Genomic DNA, 18,084 nt, shown 5'->3' with positions numbered 1-18,084 from the left:
TAGGCTGCATAATTGCTATAGAGGAATCTAAATTGCTATAGAGGAATCTAATAGAGAGTATATATTTGTTTAGGGGCCAACTGAAGGACGCCTCCGGGTGCGGGAATTTCTCGCTACATTGAAGACCTGTTGGTGACCCTCTGCTGTTGTTTTTTATTTGGTCGGGTTGTTGTCTCTTTGACACATTCCCCATTTCCATTCTCAATTTTATTAATCTATATATGTTCTAAGTGATATGAATTAAGATTGTCACTAAGATCCCAAATTATCATTTAATATGTTGAGCACATGTATGTATTAGTATAAGTTATCTCTGCATTATTTTATTAATTCAATTTATCTCTGTATTCTGTCATATTAGTCATATTTCTAAAAATAAATTGACAGCTAATCACCTCAAGACAATACACCATTCCTTTGTACACTGCTTTTAAATTATGTATTGTATTTAAGTCATTGTCCATTAACCAGAAATCCCTTGTTTTTACCCCTTTTTGCCACTAATTCCTAAACAGTTTGAGTCATAACCCCCAATGCTAATCCTAACCATCCCTTTGTGGTATGGAAACTTGTGGTATAATTTCAGAGAACCATACAGCATTCCACAAGTTATTGTCTGGAAACTTGAAAAATGCTTATTCTGCCCCTTTTTTCTAAACTGTTGAGACCAAAACCCCCAACCTTCCTTTTGTGGTTATAAACCTTGTGTTTAAATTTCATAGATTTCTATTTACTTAAGTTATTGTCCAGAAACCAAATGTCTTCAGACGTCATGATGACATGATACCAAAATATGACCACAAATTTTTGCTGTCGTATAAAAAGTTTAAAAGGCCAAATAAAGCTTGAATTTCAAGTGCATTGAGGACCCAAAGTTCCAAAAGGTTTTGCCTAAAAAAAACCATATCAAATCAAATAAAATCAAATTTGTTTAATCCCCAATTAAAATATAAAATAAAGCTAACGTAATCTATAACTTGGATTGGTAATCCTGAGTATTTAAAAAAAAAATTATCAAAGTTTTATAAACAGTTTATTTATATAGAAGTGCTAACTACTGGGCTGGTGATACTGTTCGTGGAGGAAACCTCTAATGAAATCGGTATTGATGGCAGTAGTCAGCGTTAATTTATTAACTTCTTGTCAGACTTGTTGTGTCTATTGTAGAACTGTATTTTGACCGGTTACATGTATTTAGGTTCTTGTGTTGGTTTTACATAGGCTATGCCTGTTGCCCAATCCAATTCAATTTCTTTGAATAAAATATTGTTTAAACTAAACTGTGTTGGTTTGATATATACTCAACATAGATACCAGGATTAAAATTGTGTACGCCAGGCGAGTGTTACATATACAAAAGATTTAAACCCAATTAATGTATAATTGTAAACCAACTTCTGTTTGCAGGTTCTTTTTGCTTTAGCCTTTTCTGGAAGACTTTATTTTTTGTGATTTTCTTAATTTCTTGATATATTTTATAAGTGAGAAATCCAGTTTTACATATTTGTATTATTGTTCTACTCACAATATAAAACGCCATGAAAAATTAATTAGTTTACAATAAAACCCCATATATTTTAATCATGTGAACTGTTTTTAATTCTGTGATTGAACTCGGAATATTATACATGGCGTATTATGCCTCTTAATTCCAAAATGCATTCTCAATGCACTTAAAATGTTTAAAACTAGAAAATACAACACTCAATAAGTTTTAAAATTTTATTTGACTTTTTATTATAAAGTACAAAACAGGAATGAGATAATATGTACATACATTTATGGAGGGATTGATTAAACAATAATATGGTAACACAATAGGTGTTAGGCTACTTGATGCAAGTAGCTTTTGTAGACTCAATTATTTCCATGATTGAGGAAAACTTGTATTTTCCATGGATATTTGATTCCAGGGTTTTGCCAAATTTTACATATAAACAAACAGAAAACTTATACATCATAAAACATTTCAATTCTTGGTTTATTTTCATCAAGGACATCAACATAAATTGGCATCAAAAGAATAATGAATTTACAGTTAATCAAATTGGTAAAAATATTCGCTGTTGATCATTAAAGATGCAGAATCTATTTGGTAAAATGGAAATTTACTGTATAAAATACAAGAAAGTTTTAAAGAATTGTCTATTTAAAAAAAAACACCATAAAGGAAATAACTATATGATCAAACTTGAATAGCATAAAATGAGCATCACTGTCATTATTAGCTTAATTTACTTTTTTTTGTGTATTTTCAAGAGTTTTTGGAAGATTTTCAAACATAATATTATAGTAAATGTCCTATCAACAAATCAACAATGGTTTTAAACATTTAAATAAAATCATCATAATAATTGATTTCAAATTTGAATATTGTTTTTCACAAAAAAATGGACAGCCAATTAAACAATAGGAAAACAGATTCTTTATGAAAATGTACAACTAGAAAGAAAATGTGTGATTACTTCCCCTTGTAATATCTGAACAGAAAGAGAGAGACTGAGTTGAACACATGAGACAATCTGACAGGTAGCACTTTTAGCACTGTTATTTCACTTTTATATAAGCAAACACTTATACTAACAATCATATGAAATCTATCCTAACCATGCATTTGAAAATATTTATCTTAAGTATGATATTTATTGATTATGATATAAAAATAATTTATTCCTTATTTACATTTTTTACATACTTGTAATTGTAGAGGAAGACGATTTACCAATGGAAGTGATATTTTGGATTAGCTTAACACTCTAACTACAAATGTACCTATTTTCTATTCATTCAAAAATGAAATTAAAATCAAATGAAAATAAATCAATGTTGATTGAAATGCCAAGGATAAAATGCCTATATATGTGGCCTAATTATTTTGAGATTTTTCATTTTTTTAATATTTTCAGTTGCATATTTTAATGAATTTGATAAATGTAAAAGGATCATAGATTTATGAATATGTTAACTTTGAATTGTTGCTTCACTTTGTGATTGATTCAAATTTACAATTGTTTGAAAATTGTTAAAAATTTGATGCAAATAAAGGATTTTACATTGATTTTATTGGTCTTACAAAGTGATCCCAAACTTTCCTAATCATAATACTATTGTCAAATCTTTATACTGAACAACAGAATTATTGACTAAATCATGTTTGTGAAACAAGAATGCGATGACCCTTAATTTTGTTGGTATTGACCATATCATTAGCATTTTTATGATTTTTGAAAATTTCTCTAAAATTACTTAAAACTGATACATATTTTTTTTAACTAGAAAAGTTATTATCATATAATTAATAAGCTGGTATTGCAAATTCATATTATTTTGTGGAGAAACAATTAGGCAAAAACAGGATCCTAAGTATACCAAATAAAAATATCCTACAAAAAATACCAAAAAACAAATTATAACTACTACTTTCAATTTGTGGAAATAATTTTTTATATGATCATTAAACTACTTCATATCAAGAAATCTTATGCTAATTTATTTACATACACACAGTTTTGGTAACTGGATATTTTTAAACCTTCGATGTTGAATGATATGATAAATAGAATTTGAGCGAATGGAAGATAAATATCAGATAGCACCAATATAAACATTTTCATTTATTACTTTTAAAATTTTGAAACAAAATTCTCTTTATTCTTATTAAATGGTGATTTTAAGTATTTTGGAATCAAGGACTCTGATTTTGAAGACTTCAAAGAAATTTTCAAATGAATCGCGATCAACCTTATTACAGATAGCATAAAAATATAAGCTTCATTATCCGTAACTAACATTACAAATAAATATCTGATGAAGGAACTTTAAAATGTCCGACTGAAATCACTGAACATGAACTTTGCAAATTTAAAAATATGTACAACCACTATTGAACTAAGATGATGAAACTTATAATTAGTTCATAATACACATAATGAAAACATGAATATCAACAACAAAACATACAAAAAGTCAAGTTTCTACCATCAAAAAACTTTTTATAACAAATAAATCAGACTTTGGTCCCGACAATGTTGTGAGTTAGTTAAACTCTTGTCTAATTAATGTATAAATTTCTATGAAAGGCACCATTATTTCAAAAGGCACTGTGAAAACACCAAAACTTATTTGATTATATTTCATTATTACCTTTAAAACAACTACTTTCTATCACACACACTAAACAAAATATAGCACTTATATAATAAAAAAAAGATTGCACAATAACATTTGCATTGATACTATAATCATAAAATAACTATGTCATTAGAAATATAATACTGTAAGGAACATGCCCTTTAAAGGTAGTAATTAATTGTAACCCTTTACATGAAACTTTTTACTACTAGAATTGTAAGTTATACTGTATTATTCATGATTTTTTGTTGTAAAAAGGACAACTGATTTAAACAGGATAAAATAAGTTTCGTATAAAACTAAATATAGTCAAATGTTTGACATAGCATTTAATATCAAATAACACTTGGTAAAAAAATCTCAGGTTTCTATCTTTTCCCAAAGGGAGATAACTCTAGAAACGTGTATCAGGTTTGGTATTTTATACTTGATTAACATAGAAAGTACATTAGTCCCAAATCAATTACTAGTAACAATTTGTTACTACTTGTAACTGAACAATCATACCAAACTAAAACTTAGTAAGTATAAGAGGATATGTGTTGGTAATTTATAATGACTATAAATAGAATGCCCTTCTATAAAAAAGTCATGATTGGCAAAATAATTGGTAAATAAAAAACAGGAGGTAAATTTGCCAGATCTGTCTTCATCCATGTTTACAAACAATTTTTTCTTGGTCTGTTTGGATGTGTAACCTTTAGACTGACCATGGTGACAGTTTTATACCAAGACAAGTTACTTCATATAGCATCTGTCTCTTTTAATCTGTTATGAGATTTGTGTTTTCTTCCTTTGAAAAATCCTGATGGCCACTTCTTGAGTGAAGATAATGACCATTTCCGCTCTAGTCATCTGTGAGGGACATGGACAACACAAGCACCTGCTCGTCCTGTACATAGTGGGGCCATCTGAAAAAAAAAGAAAAAAATAAGGTATGTCAATATCAAGTGATGAAGCCTAACTTTGAAGGCTAAAATATTAATAAAGTATATCTTGAATTTTTATGCCTTTGAAAACTTTTCATGTGTTCTTTAGTAAAACATTTTTCTGACATCTTCTTTTTTCAAATGTTTCTCACCTTAAAGAGTGTACTCAAATAAGTAATTAATTAACCTATCTAGTATGTTGTCAATTTTTGCTATTCACTGACCTCTACCAAGGTCTTACAATATATCTACTGTATGTGATGATTCTATTTACTTTTTTTTTTCCTTTAGGATTCTACAAGGCTTAGACTGATAACTAGAGGCTCTCAAGAGCCTGTATCGCTCACCTGACTCTACTTGGGTTTTTGAAATCATATAAAAAAAAGATAAAATTTGGCTACAAAGTAACAACACTTGGCCACCACCTCATTAAGAAAGGAACATATATGCTATGTTTGATTTCATTCAATTAAGTGGTTCTCTAGAAGAAGACTTTTGTATGCATTTCCCATAGGGTCCTATGTTTAACAAAATCACCCCACTGGCGGCCATCTTGGATGTTGGATTGGCTACAAAGTAACAACACTTGGTCAGCACCTCATAAGGAACATTCATACTATGTTTGGTTTCATTCCATTCAGTGGTTCTCTAAAAGAAGTCATTTGTATGAATTTCCCCTAGGATTCTATGTTAAACTAAGTCCCCCGCTGGCGGCCATCTTGGATGATGGGTCGACTACAAAGTAACAACACTTGGTCATCACCTCATAGGGAACATTCATACTATGTTTGGTTTCATTCCATTCAGTGGTTCTCTAAAAGAAGTCATTTGTATGAATTTCCCATAGGGTCCTATGTTAAACTAAGTCCCCCACTGGCGGCCATCTTGGATGATGGATCGGCTACAAAGTAACAACACTTGGTCATAACCTTATAGGGAACATTCATACTATGTTTGGTTTCATTCCATTGAGTGGTTCTCTAAAAGAAGTCATTTGTATGAATTTCCCATAGGGTCCTATGTTAAACTAAGTCCCCCACTGGCGGCCATCTTGGATGATGGATCGGCAACAAAGTAACAACACTTGGTCATCACCTCATAGGGAACATTCATACTATGTTTGGTTTCATTCCATTCAGTGGTTCTCTATAAGAAGTCATTTGTATGAATTTCCCATAGGGTCCTATGTTAAACTAAGTCCCCCGCTGGCGGCCATCTTGGATGACGGATCGGCTACAAAGTAACAACAATTGGTCAGCTCCTCATAAGGAACATTCATGCTATGTTTGGTTTCATTCAATTCAGTGGTTCTCTAAAAGAAGACATTTGTATGTATTTCCCATTGGGTCCTATGTTAAACTAAGTCCCCCACTGGCGGCCATCTTGGATGATGGATCGGCTACAAAGTAACAACACTTGGTCATCACCTCATAGGGAACATTCATACTATGTTTGGTTTCATTCTATTCAGTGGTTCTCTAAAAGAAGTCATTTGTATGCATTTCCCATAGGGTCCTATGTTAAACTAAGTCCCCCGCTGGCGGCCATCTTGGATGATGGATAGGCTACAAAGTAACAACACTTGGTCAGCACCTCATAAGGAACATTCATGCCATGTTTGGTTTCATTCCATTCAGTGGTTCTCTAGAAGTTCAAAATGTAAAATGTTAACGACGACGACGGACGACAGACGACGGACACCAAGTGATGAGAAAAGCTCACTTGGCCCTTCGGGCCAGGTGAGCTAAAAATGATTATACATGTGCATGCCTTTATATGTGTTAGCTATCTTTTTTTGTAAAACATTCTTGTAGTTATCTTATATCAAGAAATGGTAGAGAGTTGACCCATTGTCAATCATACATTGTACTAAATCTTCTTATTTTTTTAAGTATTGTTTTCTTAATATATCAAATGTACTTTATAAATTTATTTAAAGAATAATCATTGATCTAACCTTATCCCATTCATTATTGACAGGGTCATAACATTCTACATCCTGCAGGTATTGCTGTCCATCATAACCTCCCACAGCAAATATCTTATCTCCTAGCACACAAAGTCCTACCGCATCTCGTGGAGAACTAATTGGGGATATCATTGTCCACTGGTCACACGTGGGATCATATCTGTTCAAAGATAAAACAATTTGCTCAACATTCATAATATTTACTGTATGTCTATAGTTCCATGGTAATGATTGAAAAGCTAAAATTGTTACTTGTTTATATTCTTTTTTTTTTTATAAAAAGTAAAATAGAAGCCATACGATGTGTTAACATGCTTGTTTGATTTTATTGCACACAATATGAATATCTGCAAATGAATTCATTTGAAACAGATCTTGTGAATTTTTTTTTTTTAAATTAAATCAATTATTTTTCCCAAAAAAATTCTCCAACCACACAAAAGAAGTTTCTGTTGTTTTTACAAGAAAAATGCATAAGAAAATTTCTGTACCAAGTCAGGAGTAAGCCAGTTGTTTTCCATTTGTTTGATGTGTTTGAGCTTTTGATTTTGCCAAATGATTAGGGACTTTCCTTTGTATTTTCCCTGGAGTTTGGTATTTTTGCAATATTACTTTTATTAAGGATTTCATTGGATAGCATCTGTTTTGTGGTAATATTATCAACTTTAAAGGAGCAGGTTATTACATTCATGAACTATTCTGTCTATTACCTTTCTGCACATTCAAATCTACTACATGTTGGGTTGGTGGCAGGTGCTTCATGTCCACCTACAGCATACAGATAGCCACCACATGTGGCCACACCCACACCACCTCGTCTCTTAGACATAGATGTACAGGGTAACCATTTGTTAGTGTGAGGATCAAAACATTCAACTGTCTTTAGACAAGAACTGCCATCTCTACCACCTACTGCATATAATCTGAAAAAAGAAACAAATTGTTTTAAATTATTATGAACATTTTCTGGAATAAATTTATACTATTTTATATATAGAACTTTTTGTTTACTTTTTATCACTCTTTAAATCACCAAACTTTAATTCTTTAATGCCTTTTCAGGTCTAAAGTGAAATAAAAAAATATTTCATAACATACAACCTTCATGCATCCTTTTGAATATTATTTCAATTTCATGATTTTATTCAAAATGAAATCAACTAAATATATGGATATCATTTGTTAAATCTTTACACCGAGGCATGTTATATAAGGGAGACCACCAAAAAATATCTTATAAAATATGATAATTATCTCCCTTGTGTAAACTAATTCTTCAATTCTTCAGAGTTGATAACTGACAGATGTCATATTTTTCAACATTATCTAAAATTCTAAAAAAAAAAATTTTATTTTGTTAATTTGTATTCTTGAAAATTGTAAATGGACATTTTTCAAAAATAAGAAATAAATCACTTTTAGAATTTTGATGAGTATTGTCTGATACAGCAATAAACAATTTCAATACTTAGATGCAAATAATTTGAGTTTATTGTTTCCATTTGTTTCTTACTTTCCAAATAGTACAGCTACCCCTACAGTACTTCTGGATGTAGACATAGGTGCTACATAGCTCCATTGTCTGGCCTGGGGATCCCATCTCTCTACTGTGTTCAGGTAGGACCATCCATCATGGCCTCCAACAGCATACATTGGGCCCTCTAGTACACCTACACCTGGAAATACATCAATTCGTATGAAAATGTTAAATTTGTAACAATTTTATGATTGTTTTCATGACGGAGAGAAAATTATCTATTTTATTAATCAAAGAAATGTAAATATTCCGCCGTCTTTTATTACAACAGGACAAAAAATGTTCTCACAGTAACCTACTTAATGTGAAAATATGAAATTTATCAAAGAATCAACAAATGATCAATGAAAGAAGTTTCGATCATTCAATTGTTTGGGTTTTTATATTGAAAAAATTTTGCATTAGCAAAAATAACAATATTGATGAAGATAGGGGAGGCCTTCAACATTAGAAAATCCATATTGTATGAAAAGCTATAAAATGCCTCATTATGAAAAAATATGAAACAATTCATTCTCCTTATTTATAACAAAACAATTTATGAAAAACAAATGTGACAGACATGAATCTACAACAACCACTGAACAACAGGCTCCTGACTTTGAACAGGCTTATAAAGAATGTGGAGGGGTTAATTAAGTTTGTTTCATAAGAAATATTCTCTAGAAATTAATTTGTTAAACTTATTATTAAACTTTTGTCTATACCTAGTCCATGTCTGTGAGTTGACATTGGTGGCATCAGTGACCATGATTTATTTTTAGGATTATAACATTCGACTGTATTTAGTGTTTTGAGACCATCCCTCCCTCCAACTATGTACAATTTATCATCTATCACAGCCACACCAAACTGTAGTCTTCTGCCATTCATGTTGGCTACCTGAGTCCATGCATTGGTTCTGAGATCATATTTTTCAATGGTAGTTGCACCTGAAAATAAACAAAAACATCGAAATATTGTTATACTATTCAATTATTAATACTCATTTAAGTAAATGTCAAAAGCTTATGAAAACATTAGGTTGTTAATAACTTAGCAATGAAAAGATATCATTGTAAGAGTTTAATATTAAGAGTGCAAAAAAAGTTGAAACTAAATTAAATTAATTACACATGTAGGATTATGAAAAGTTTTAGTATTGTCATACAGAAAAGTAATTGAAAAACAAGAATGTGTCCATAGTACATGGATGCCCTACTCGCACTATCATTTTCCATGTTCAGTGGACCGTGCAATTGGGGTAAAACTTTAATTTGGCATTTAAATTAGAAAGATCATATCATAGGGAACATGTGTACTAAGTTTCAAGTTTATTGGACTTTAACTTCATTAAAAACTACCTTGACCCAAAATTTTAACCTGAACTTCGCACTATCATTTTCTATGTTCAGTGGACTGTGAAATTGGGGTCAAAACTTTAATTTTGCATTAAAATTAGAAAGATCATATCTCAAAAGTAGTGATAAAGTCCTACAAGAGTTTTGATTGCATAAATGCCCAAAATGGATTATGCAATCTTTACCTCAAATACAAATATTCATACTGAAAGTGCATTGAATATTGAATAATCAAAACAATATTTCACCAACCTTTTGTACAATCTATTCCACCTACAGCATACATAATACCGACAGTAGATTTTCTAGGTTTAGTTCTAGGACTTTGGAATGATGAGCGACGTTCAGGTAATAGATGATATTTTAATGCTTCCATGATCAAAGCCTGACATTCTTTATCCTCATGGAGAACAGAGTTACTCTCCACATGATCAGCAATGAACTGTAATATAAAGTTGTCATGTTTATAGCACAGGTAGTTTTGCATTAACATGTTCTTTTTGGTGCTTTGTCATTCAGTTACTATCTCACTGACATTCTCTTTACACCTGCTTTCATTCATAATTTAGACAGTTGTAACACAGGTTAAACTTACAAAATCATTGACGGAAAAATAAAACTGACAGTCTTCAGTGTAATTATCTTTCCATCTAAAATTACACAACAGTTACACTTGTTTCATTTTCAATTGCCTAAATTAGAATTTGAGGCCAATTGTTGTGGAAGTCATACAAATCATACCAGAAAGCAGCTTTAGGAGCACATCATTGCTGAAATCTTATTATCACAAGAAAAATTATATGAAGAGGGTAGTTTTCAACAACTTGGCTATCAGGATCTTGGAGGGTCAGTATAAATCATAAAAAGTTTTAAATTGACATGTATAGAAATTATTGTGTGCATTCATTATTGCGATTTTATCATTTTAGACTCAAATGCGATTTTAATTTTTGCGATATTGAGAAATTATATCCTGTTTGAATAAAAATCAACTTCCAAAGTTTAAAAATAGTGATTATAACCAGGGCTTCCAAAACGGTCATATATTCCGGACATTTGATTAATGTCCGGTAAAAGTCCGGCTGGGCAAAGCATGAAACGGTCATATACATTTTAGTTTTCAAGGCTTTTTCGGTCATTTTAACATAATTCACGATCTTTTTGACCCAACCTTTTGCCTTTAACATCTACACATTTCCGGTCATAAAAGTGACATGATGATTAATTACTATCAAAACAACCCCTACTTCAATACTTTCTAATTTTAATCAAGGCTAATTAGTTGTTGGACAGGTGATATCTACCTGTTCAGGTGACAGGTAAACTATGTTCAGTACCGGACATCGTATAAATTGATTGGTCTATTCACAATTATTTTCTTACATTTCAGCGGTTTGTAGCTCATTGATTAAGTCCAAAAGATTAAAATTATAAGAAATTAGTTTATCTACATGATTTGATAAAAAAAATTTAAAGGTTTAAATGAAAAATCGTCAGAACTACGTCGAATGAACTAGAACACGTGTGCACATGTGCAAAGGTGGGAAATTTAATTATGCATCCTTTATTTCTTCAAAATGCTAAAATTATCATTGATACCTGTATCTAAACGTTCATTTCAAGCATTTTGTTGAAGAAATAACGTGGAAAGGGCTTCTTCACTCACAGTCATGCTTTGCAAACGTACACGGATTTTACGTATCCGTTTATGGTCCATGTTTGACCATTGTCAAGTCAACATCCGGTTTTAGAAAAACGTGATTTTAAAAACGAAAAGTTTTTGACATGTCGTTTTGCACAAATAAAGAGTCTATGGCAGATATGAGCGCGCTGATGTGCACACTTTGAATGATGCACTGCCAATTTAACAGTTTACATCCAAACATCCAAAACAAAGTAAAGTTTAAAATCGTTTTTTAATCTAATGTCATTATCATTGGAATGGCCTTCTGATTACCATAATTGCCTTTTGTGACTTAGTCTTAAGGGATTAAAATCGGGATCAGATATAAAATGTCCGGCTAGCTCAAATGTTTTTTGGAAGCCCTGATTATAACCCTGTTTTATTTTTTGCAATAATAACCAGATGCTCCGCAGGGCGTAGCTTTATACGACCGCAGAGGTTGAACCCTGAACGGTTAGGGCAAGTATGGACACAACATTCAAGCTGGATTCAGCTCTAAATTTGGATTGTGATTAAATAGTTGACACAGCATAGGTTTCTGACACAGAATGAATGTGTTCTAATGAACTTAAAATTTTTGTTTCTCTTAGAGCAATTCACTATGCTGTTGAATATTAATCCTCTCAAAAAAATGTTTGAAGAAATTTTCTTTTTTATTTATGAAATTTCAAATGAGAAAAATTGAACCCAATTTTTTTAATCACATCCCCCTTTCCCTTATTCCAAAACTAATCTCAATTAAAATTTCTAATGGAGTTTGCAACAATAACTACTCATTTAAATACATCATAAAATATTAAGATGTAAAAAAACTGCTTGTTATCACTGAATGGTAAAGATTATTTTAATTTATCAGTTGGTAGTAAAAAGTGAATATACATTGTATATTGTATATAACAAAGATTTAAGTTGATTCTGGACAAAGAAAGATAACTCTAATTAAAAAAAAATTTGATATTTCACAATATTGTGCAATTAGATATTTCTTGCCATTGCGCAATACTGTGCAATTGAAAAGACTTGCTATTGCACAATACTTAATATAATAATTTTAGATCCTGATTTGGACCAACTTGAAAACTGGGCCCATAATAAAAAATCTAAGTACATTTTTGGATTCAGCATATCAAAGAACTTCAAGATTTCAATTTTTGTTAAAATCAGACTAAGTTTAATTTTGGACCCTTTGGACTTTAGTGTAGACCAATTTGAAAACAGGACCAAAAATGAAGAATCTACATACACAGTTAGATTTGGTATATCAAAGAACCCCATTTATTCAATTTTTGATGAAATCAAACAAAGTTTAATTTTGGACCCCGATTTGGACCAACTTGAAAACTGGGCCAATAATCAAGAATCTAAGTACATTTTTAGATTCAGCATATCAAAGAACCTAACTGATTCATTTTTTGTCAAAATCAAACTAAGTTTAATTTTGGACCCTTTGGACCTTAATGTAGACCAATTTGAAAACGGGACCAAAAGTTAAGAATCTACATACACAGTCATGACAGTTAGATTCAGCATATCAAAGAACCCCAATTATTCAATTTTGATGAAATCAAACAAAAGTTTAATTTTGGACCCTTTGGGCCCCTTATTATGTTGGGACCAAAACTCCCAAAATCAAACCCAACCTTTCTTTTATGGTCATAAACCTTGTGTTTAAATTTCATAGATTTCTATTTACTTATACTAACGTTATGGTGCGAAAACCAAGAAAAATGCTTATTTGGGTCCCTTTTTGGCCCCTAATTCCTAAACTGTTGGGACCTAAACTCCCAAAATCAATACCAACCTTCCTTTTGTAGTCATTAACATTGTGTTTAAATTTCATTGATTTCTATTTACTTAAACTAATGTTATTGTGCGAAAACCAAGAATAATGCTTATTTGGGCCCTTTTTTGGCCCCTAATTCCTAAACTGTTGAGACCAAAACTCCCAAAATCAATCCCAACCGTTCTTTTGTGGTCATAAACCTTGTGTCAAAATTTCATAGATTTCTATTAACTTAAACTAAAGTTATAGTGCGAAAACCAAGAAAATGCTTATTTGGGCCCTTTTTGGCCCCTAATTCCTAAAATGTTGGGACCAAAACTCCCAAAATCAATACCAACCTTCCTTTTGTGGTCATAAACCTTGTGTTAAAATTTCATAGATTTCCATTCACTTTTACTAAAGTTAGAGTGCAAAAACTAAAAGTATTCGGACGCCGGACGACGACGACGACGCCGACGCCAACGTGATAGCAATATACGACGAAAATTTTTTCAAAATTTGCGATCGTATAAAAACTTTGCAATAATTTATGAATTTACAGTACAGAGTGATCTTCCTCCTGTACTGAACTATTTGTTAAGTTGTAAAAAGAAGTATACCCCTTGAATTATTTTTTTTTATTGTTTGCCTACCTGTGGAGACATTAGAGGTAGTTTTATATGTGACAGTAGTTTAGCTAGGTATTTCTTCCTGTTTGTATTGTCATGTTTGGTCCACATCATCAAAGCATGGAATATCGTCTCTTCGTCTGGAACATTCAAGTCATCACTGGCAAGAAGACGACACACTTCATCAGATGGTAACAATAAATATTCCTGATTCTGTATTACTTGTACAAAGTTTTCCTGCAAATAAAGTAATATCATTTGAACAAGACAAGAAAACAAATACATACATATCAGAATTTATGGGTATGAGTGCCAATAAGACAACTCTCTATCCAAGTATCTCAATTCGTACAAGTTAACCCTTATAGGGATTAAATCTAGCCTTCAAAACAGAGCCTTGGCTCACACTGAACAGCAAGCTAAATACATGTACAGTATAAGGTCAACGTCAGAAACAATAACTTCTCTTGTATAAGGCTGAGTAACTGTGGAAGGGCAAGATTTTCCAAGCCCTTAAGCAGTTTCTTGCCAAATAAAAAAGAATATTCCTTTGTTATCATATTTGCTAGATTAAGACAACAGGAAGTGTTTTAGCGTCAGTATACCAGTAATATCAAAATATAGAATGTACATGATGTACATCGAAATTAAATATTTTTTCAATACTAAATTTATTCATTTATTAGAAGGCTGTTGTCAGGCATCATTTTTTTTTGTCACTTAAAGTTACATGTTTGTATTGTTTATTTTGTGATTAAGTAACAATCCTATTGTTTGGATTTTACACAAATAAAATATTATCCTTTTTCAAATTACAGAGGTTTCAGTTCATTTGGGTATCCATGTCTTTTGTGTAATGAGGAAAAAGAGGGTAACAGTAGAATTTTATACACCATGAAAAACATTGATCAATTCTCAATATTACAAAAAAAAAAAATCACTTCTTGATAGGATATCAATTACTTTCCCTGGTTCTTACATTGTGCATTTTTTAATTTAAAAAGAACAACAACAAAAATGCATGTTTCTCTGCAGTATACCATTTAATACCTTTTAAGTATTCTCTATTAATCTAGATTAAATTGCTAAACTGTCACTTAAGAAGAAAATCAATAAAGATTTATTTATTAGATGTTATGTAATCACTAATAAAGCAACATGAGACCAATATAACACCAGAGACAATCATTGCTGTAATTGTAAAACATGGGGATGTTTTAATGATATATACAGAAAATCACCCATTTTATTGCACAAAATTTATTATTTAACTGTATGTGACAAATGACAGAAATTAAATGTCAATGTTACTACTGCTTCACCTGAAGACAAGGAGAAAAGAAAGTGGGCATATGTAATTGAAATCCTATTGGGATATTATGCACTGTTGATGAGTAACGACAAGTCTGAATTTCAAAATTATTAAAATAGATCTAGCAACGTGGGCAATACTTTAAAAATAGGGAAATTCTGATATTTTTTTCATTGAGGATAATATAAAGGGCTTTATAGGTATGGAAAGTCAGTATATATAAACTTGTTACTTATGAATTTGAATCAGCAAGAAAACAACTAGAAAGATACAAAAAGAAATTAACATAAGAAATGAGATGGTCCATGCACAAAATCTTTTTGGTTCTCAGATTGATGAACCTTATAATAATTTGATTTTATATTGGTTTATCAAAAATGAAGGAAATTAATGATTTTTTTTCTTTTTTATTATTTCCTCAATAAATTTTGATCTCTGATATATGCCTAATGCCATATCTGTTCTTTTCTAATTAGTTAGAGAAAGCAAAAATTATAAATGAATCGTACAAAAGTGCACAAAAACTTGCAGATTTTGGCATATGGGAAGTGTCAAAATATAATGCATGCATAAGTGTTGTAAATGTTCTTATAATTAATGAACAGATTTGAAATTAGTGAGACCACACGATGGTGTAATTCAATGAAATACCTCCATTCACAAAACATCCTTAGGAATGGTACTATCTTGTGGAGTTATGAAATTACAAAATTTGCAATATGCACATCATATAAAATGAATATGACATACGAGATAGGAATATGAGATAATGGCTTAATTTCCTGACTGACGTTTCATACACAGAATATTTTCATGTCATTTTTCTGACATTGGCTTTTACTGATAATGAAGTTCATTAGGCTGTCAACAATTAAGGCCTTCAAATGTTGCTTTTTTTCTATGTCAGCAATGCTAGGTTAAATACCTTATTACATAATTCTCAAGTCTAGTACGTCTTTTGTTCAGTAGTAGTTCCATATGGTTAGTATGTGTCACAAAGAAAACAGTAAAAAGACAAAGACTGTCTGTATTTTGAGTTTCAGACACAAACTTCTTTATGTGTCACAAAGCAAATAATATCAAGACAAAGACTTTTTGTATTATGAATTACAGACACAAAGTTCTTCTATATCAAACAGAATAAAAGGGGCTGTTAACTTGTGAGCAAGCAGGTTATAAAACGGAATGAGCATTTGGCACTAGTACAAAGCAGTACATTTTATGTATATTCATATTACAGTAATAACAATAATTATGTCCAAGAAATATATATATTGCATGTTAATCATAACCAACATTACATTTTAATGACATAGAGAAGGCCATCTTTTTATTTCTTTTTATTTTTGGTTATTTATATTGCACCTTATGGTCGGCCACTTAGATAATTGATTAATAAAGTACAATAGTTTTGTCTAAAAGGCAATCCCCACACTGTTATAAGTGGAGAAATATTTTTTTTACAATGGTTGCAAGTGTTTACCCATGTTTCTGTGATAATTTTTGTACGCAAACTTCTTTTACGCTTTTTTTAACTGGTCTTTTTTATGTAAGATGTCTTCATGGAATGGTCATATATACTCAAAAGAGGGAAAAGACAAAAAACAAGACATTATGACAGCACACTTAAATTTTAACTAATGTAAATTGAAATCAAGGAAACAAAAAAGTTGAAATATCAACCATTCTAGGAATCATTAATTGGTATAAAATTTACCATGACATAATTGTTGGCTACTTTGTATAAGTCTGTACATCCCTGAATTTCTGCAAACTGTCTGATACCAATACAGTTTGAGGGGTGAAGTTGTTTCATCAGAAAGCTACAACAGGCTTCCACTACCTCTGACAGCTGAAGCAGGCAGGCTGTGGACAATAGACTTTCTACTGTGTCTTCCTGCAAACCAATCTTTCCTGGTGGAGAAAAAAAACCGATTAAAAGTTAATGTAATGGAGACAGCAACTAAATAATGAACAGATTTTAGATGATGCGGTATGAGTGCCAATGAAACAACTCTCCATCCAATTCACAATTTGTAAAAGTAAATCATTATTGGTCAAAGTACGGTCTTCAACACGGAGCCTTGGCTCACACTGAACAGCAAGCTATAAAGGATCCCAAAAATTACTAGTGTAAAACCATTCAAACAGGAAAACCAGAAACAAGAAACACTTATGAACCACATCAAAACAAAAGACAACTACTGAACATCAGATTGCCAACCAAAAACAAAATCCTTATGTTCACTCTTTTGTCTCAAAGAGTACTGTAGATTTAGACATATCAGCATGTTTCATTAGTGTGTTTGAAGAGCATTGAACTTAAATTTAAATGAGTGATTTACAATTTGAGGGAAATGATTTCAAAATTAATGAATAAGTTTTTTGATTTTTGCCTAACCTTTCATGTTGCAAAAGGTTACAAGAGCGCAATTATTTATTTACGTTTTACCGGCAAGTTTTTTACCCCAAGATGGTACTCAGAATAGAATCATATACGGCTTCTGATTGGTTGATACAGGATTGGAATTACATTTAATCGAAAGCTTATCCAATTAGGTTTAAAAATTGCCGAAAATCATATTCACATCTTACGAAGTATAGAAAATATCGTTCATTTCTGCACGTCGGACCCATTAAAAATATGCCTTTTTCATTAAGCGAAAAAAGTAGACGATCTTTTTCAACTGCATTTTAAGTCAATTTGAGCCGCATGACCCTATATATTTTTTTAGTTGTAATGCAACACTGGCATTTCTAGTAACAGGAACTGCTACCCGTTTTTCCCTAA

General features: G+C 31.2%; 1 protein-coding gene across 10 annotated transcripts in view; it reads right to left on the bottom strand.

Moving 5' to 3' along the window:
* Positions 1 to 1,708: 1,708 nt before the first annotated feature.
* Positions 1,709 to 18,084, bottom strand: part of LOC143041934 (kelch-like protein 5) — a 70,685-nt gene continuing 54,309 nt past the window's right edge. For all 10 annotated transcript variants that reach the window (XM_076214085.1, XM_076214086.1, XM_076214080.1 and 7 more), the window contains 8 exons: positions 17,011 to 17,207; positions 14,006 to 14,218; positions 10,159 to 10,348; positions 9,274 to 9,498; positions 8,543 to 8,705; positions 7,740 to 7,952; positions 7,018 to 7,189; positions 1,709 to 5,042 (listed from right to left, as the gene is read on the bottom strand). In XM_076214085.1, the coding sequence (XP_076070200.1) occupies positions 4,983 to 5,042; positions 7,018 to 7,189; positions 7,740 to 7,952; positions 8,543 to 8,705; positions 9,274 to 9,498; positions 10,159 to 10,348; positions 14,006 to 14,218; positions 17,011 to 17,207 (1,433 nt within the window). In that variant the 3' untranslated portion in view covers positions 1,709 to 4,982. The remainder of the gene's footprint in view (positions 5,043 to 7,017; positions 7,190 to 7,739; positions 7,953 to 8,542; positions 8,706 to 9,273; positions 9,499 to 10,158; positions 10,349 to 14,005; positions 14,219 to 17,010; positions 17,208 to 18,084) is intronic.

Source organism: Mytilus galloprovincialis, chromosome 8 (genome assembly GCF_965363235.1).
Source record: "Mytilus galloprovincialis chromosome 8, xbMytGall1.hap1.1, whole genome shotgun sequence".
NCBI lineage: Eukaryota > Metazoa > Mollusca > Bivalvia > Mytilida > Mytilidae > Mytilus > Mytilus galloprovincialis.
This window is presented reverse-complemented; position numbering and strand designations above follow the sequence as displayed.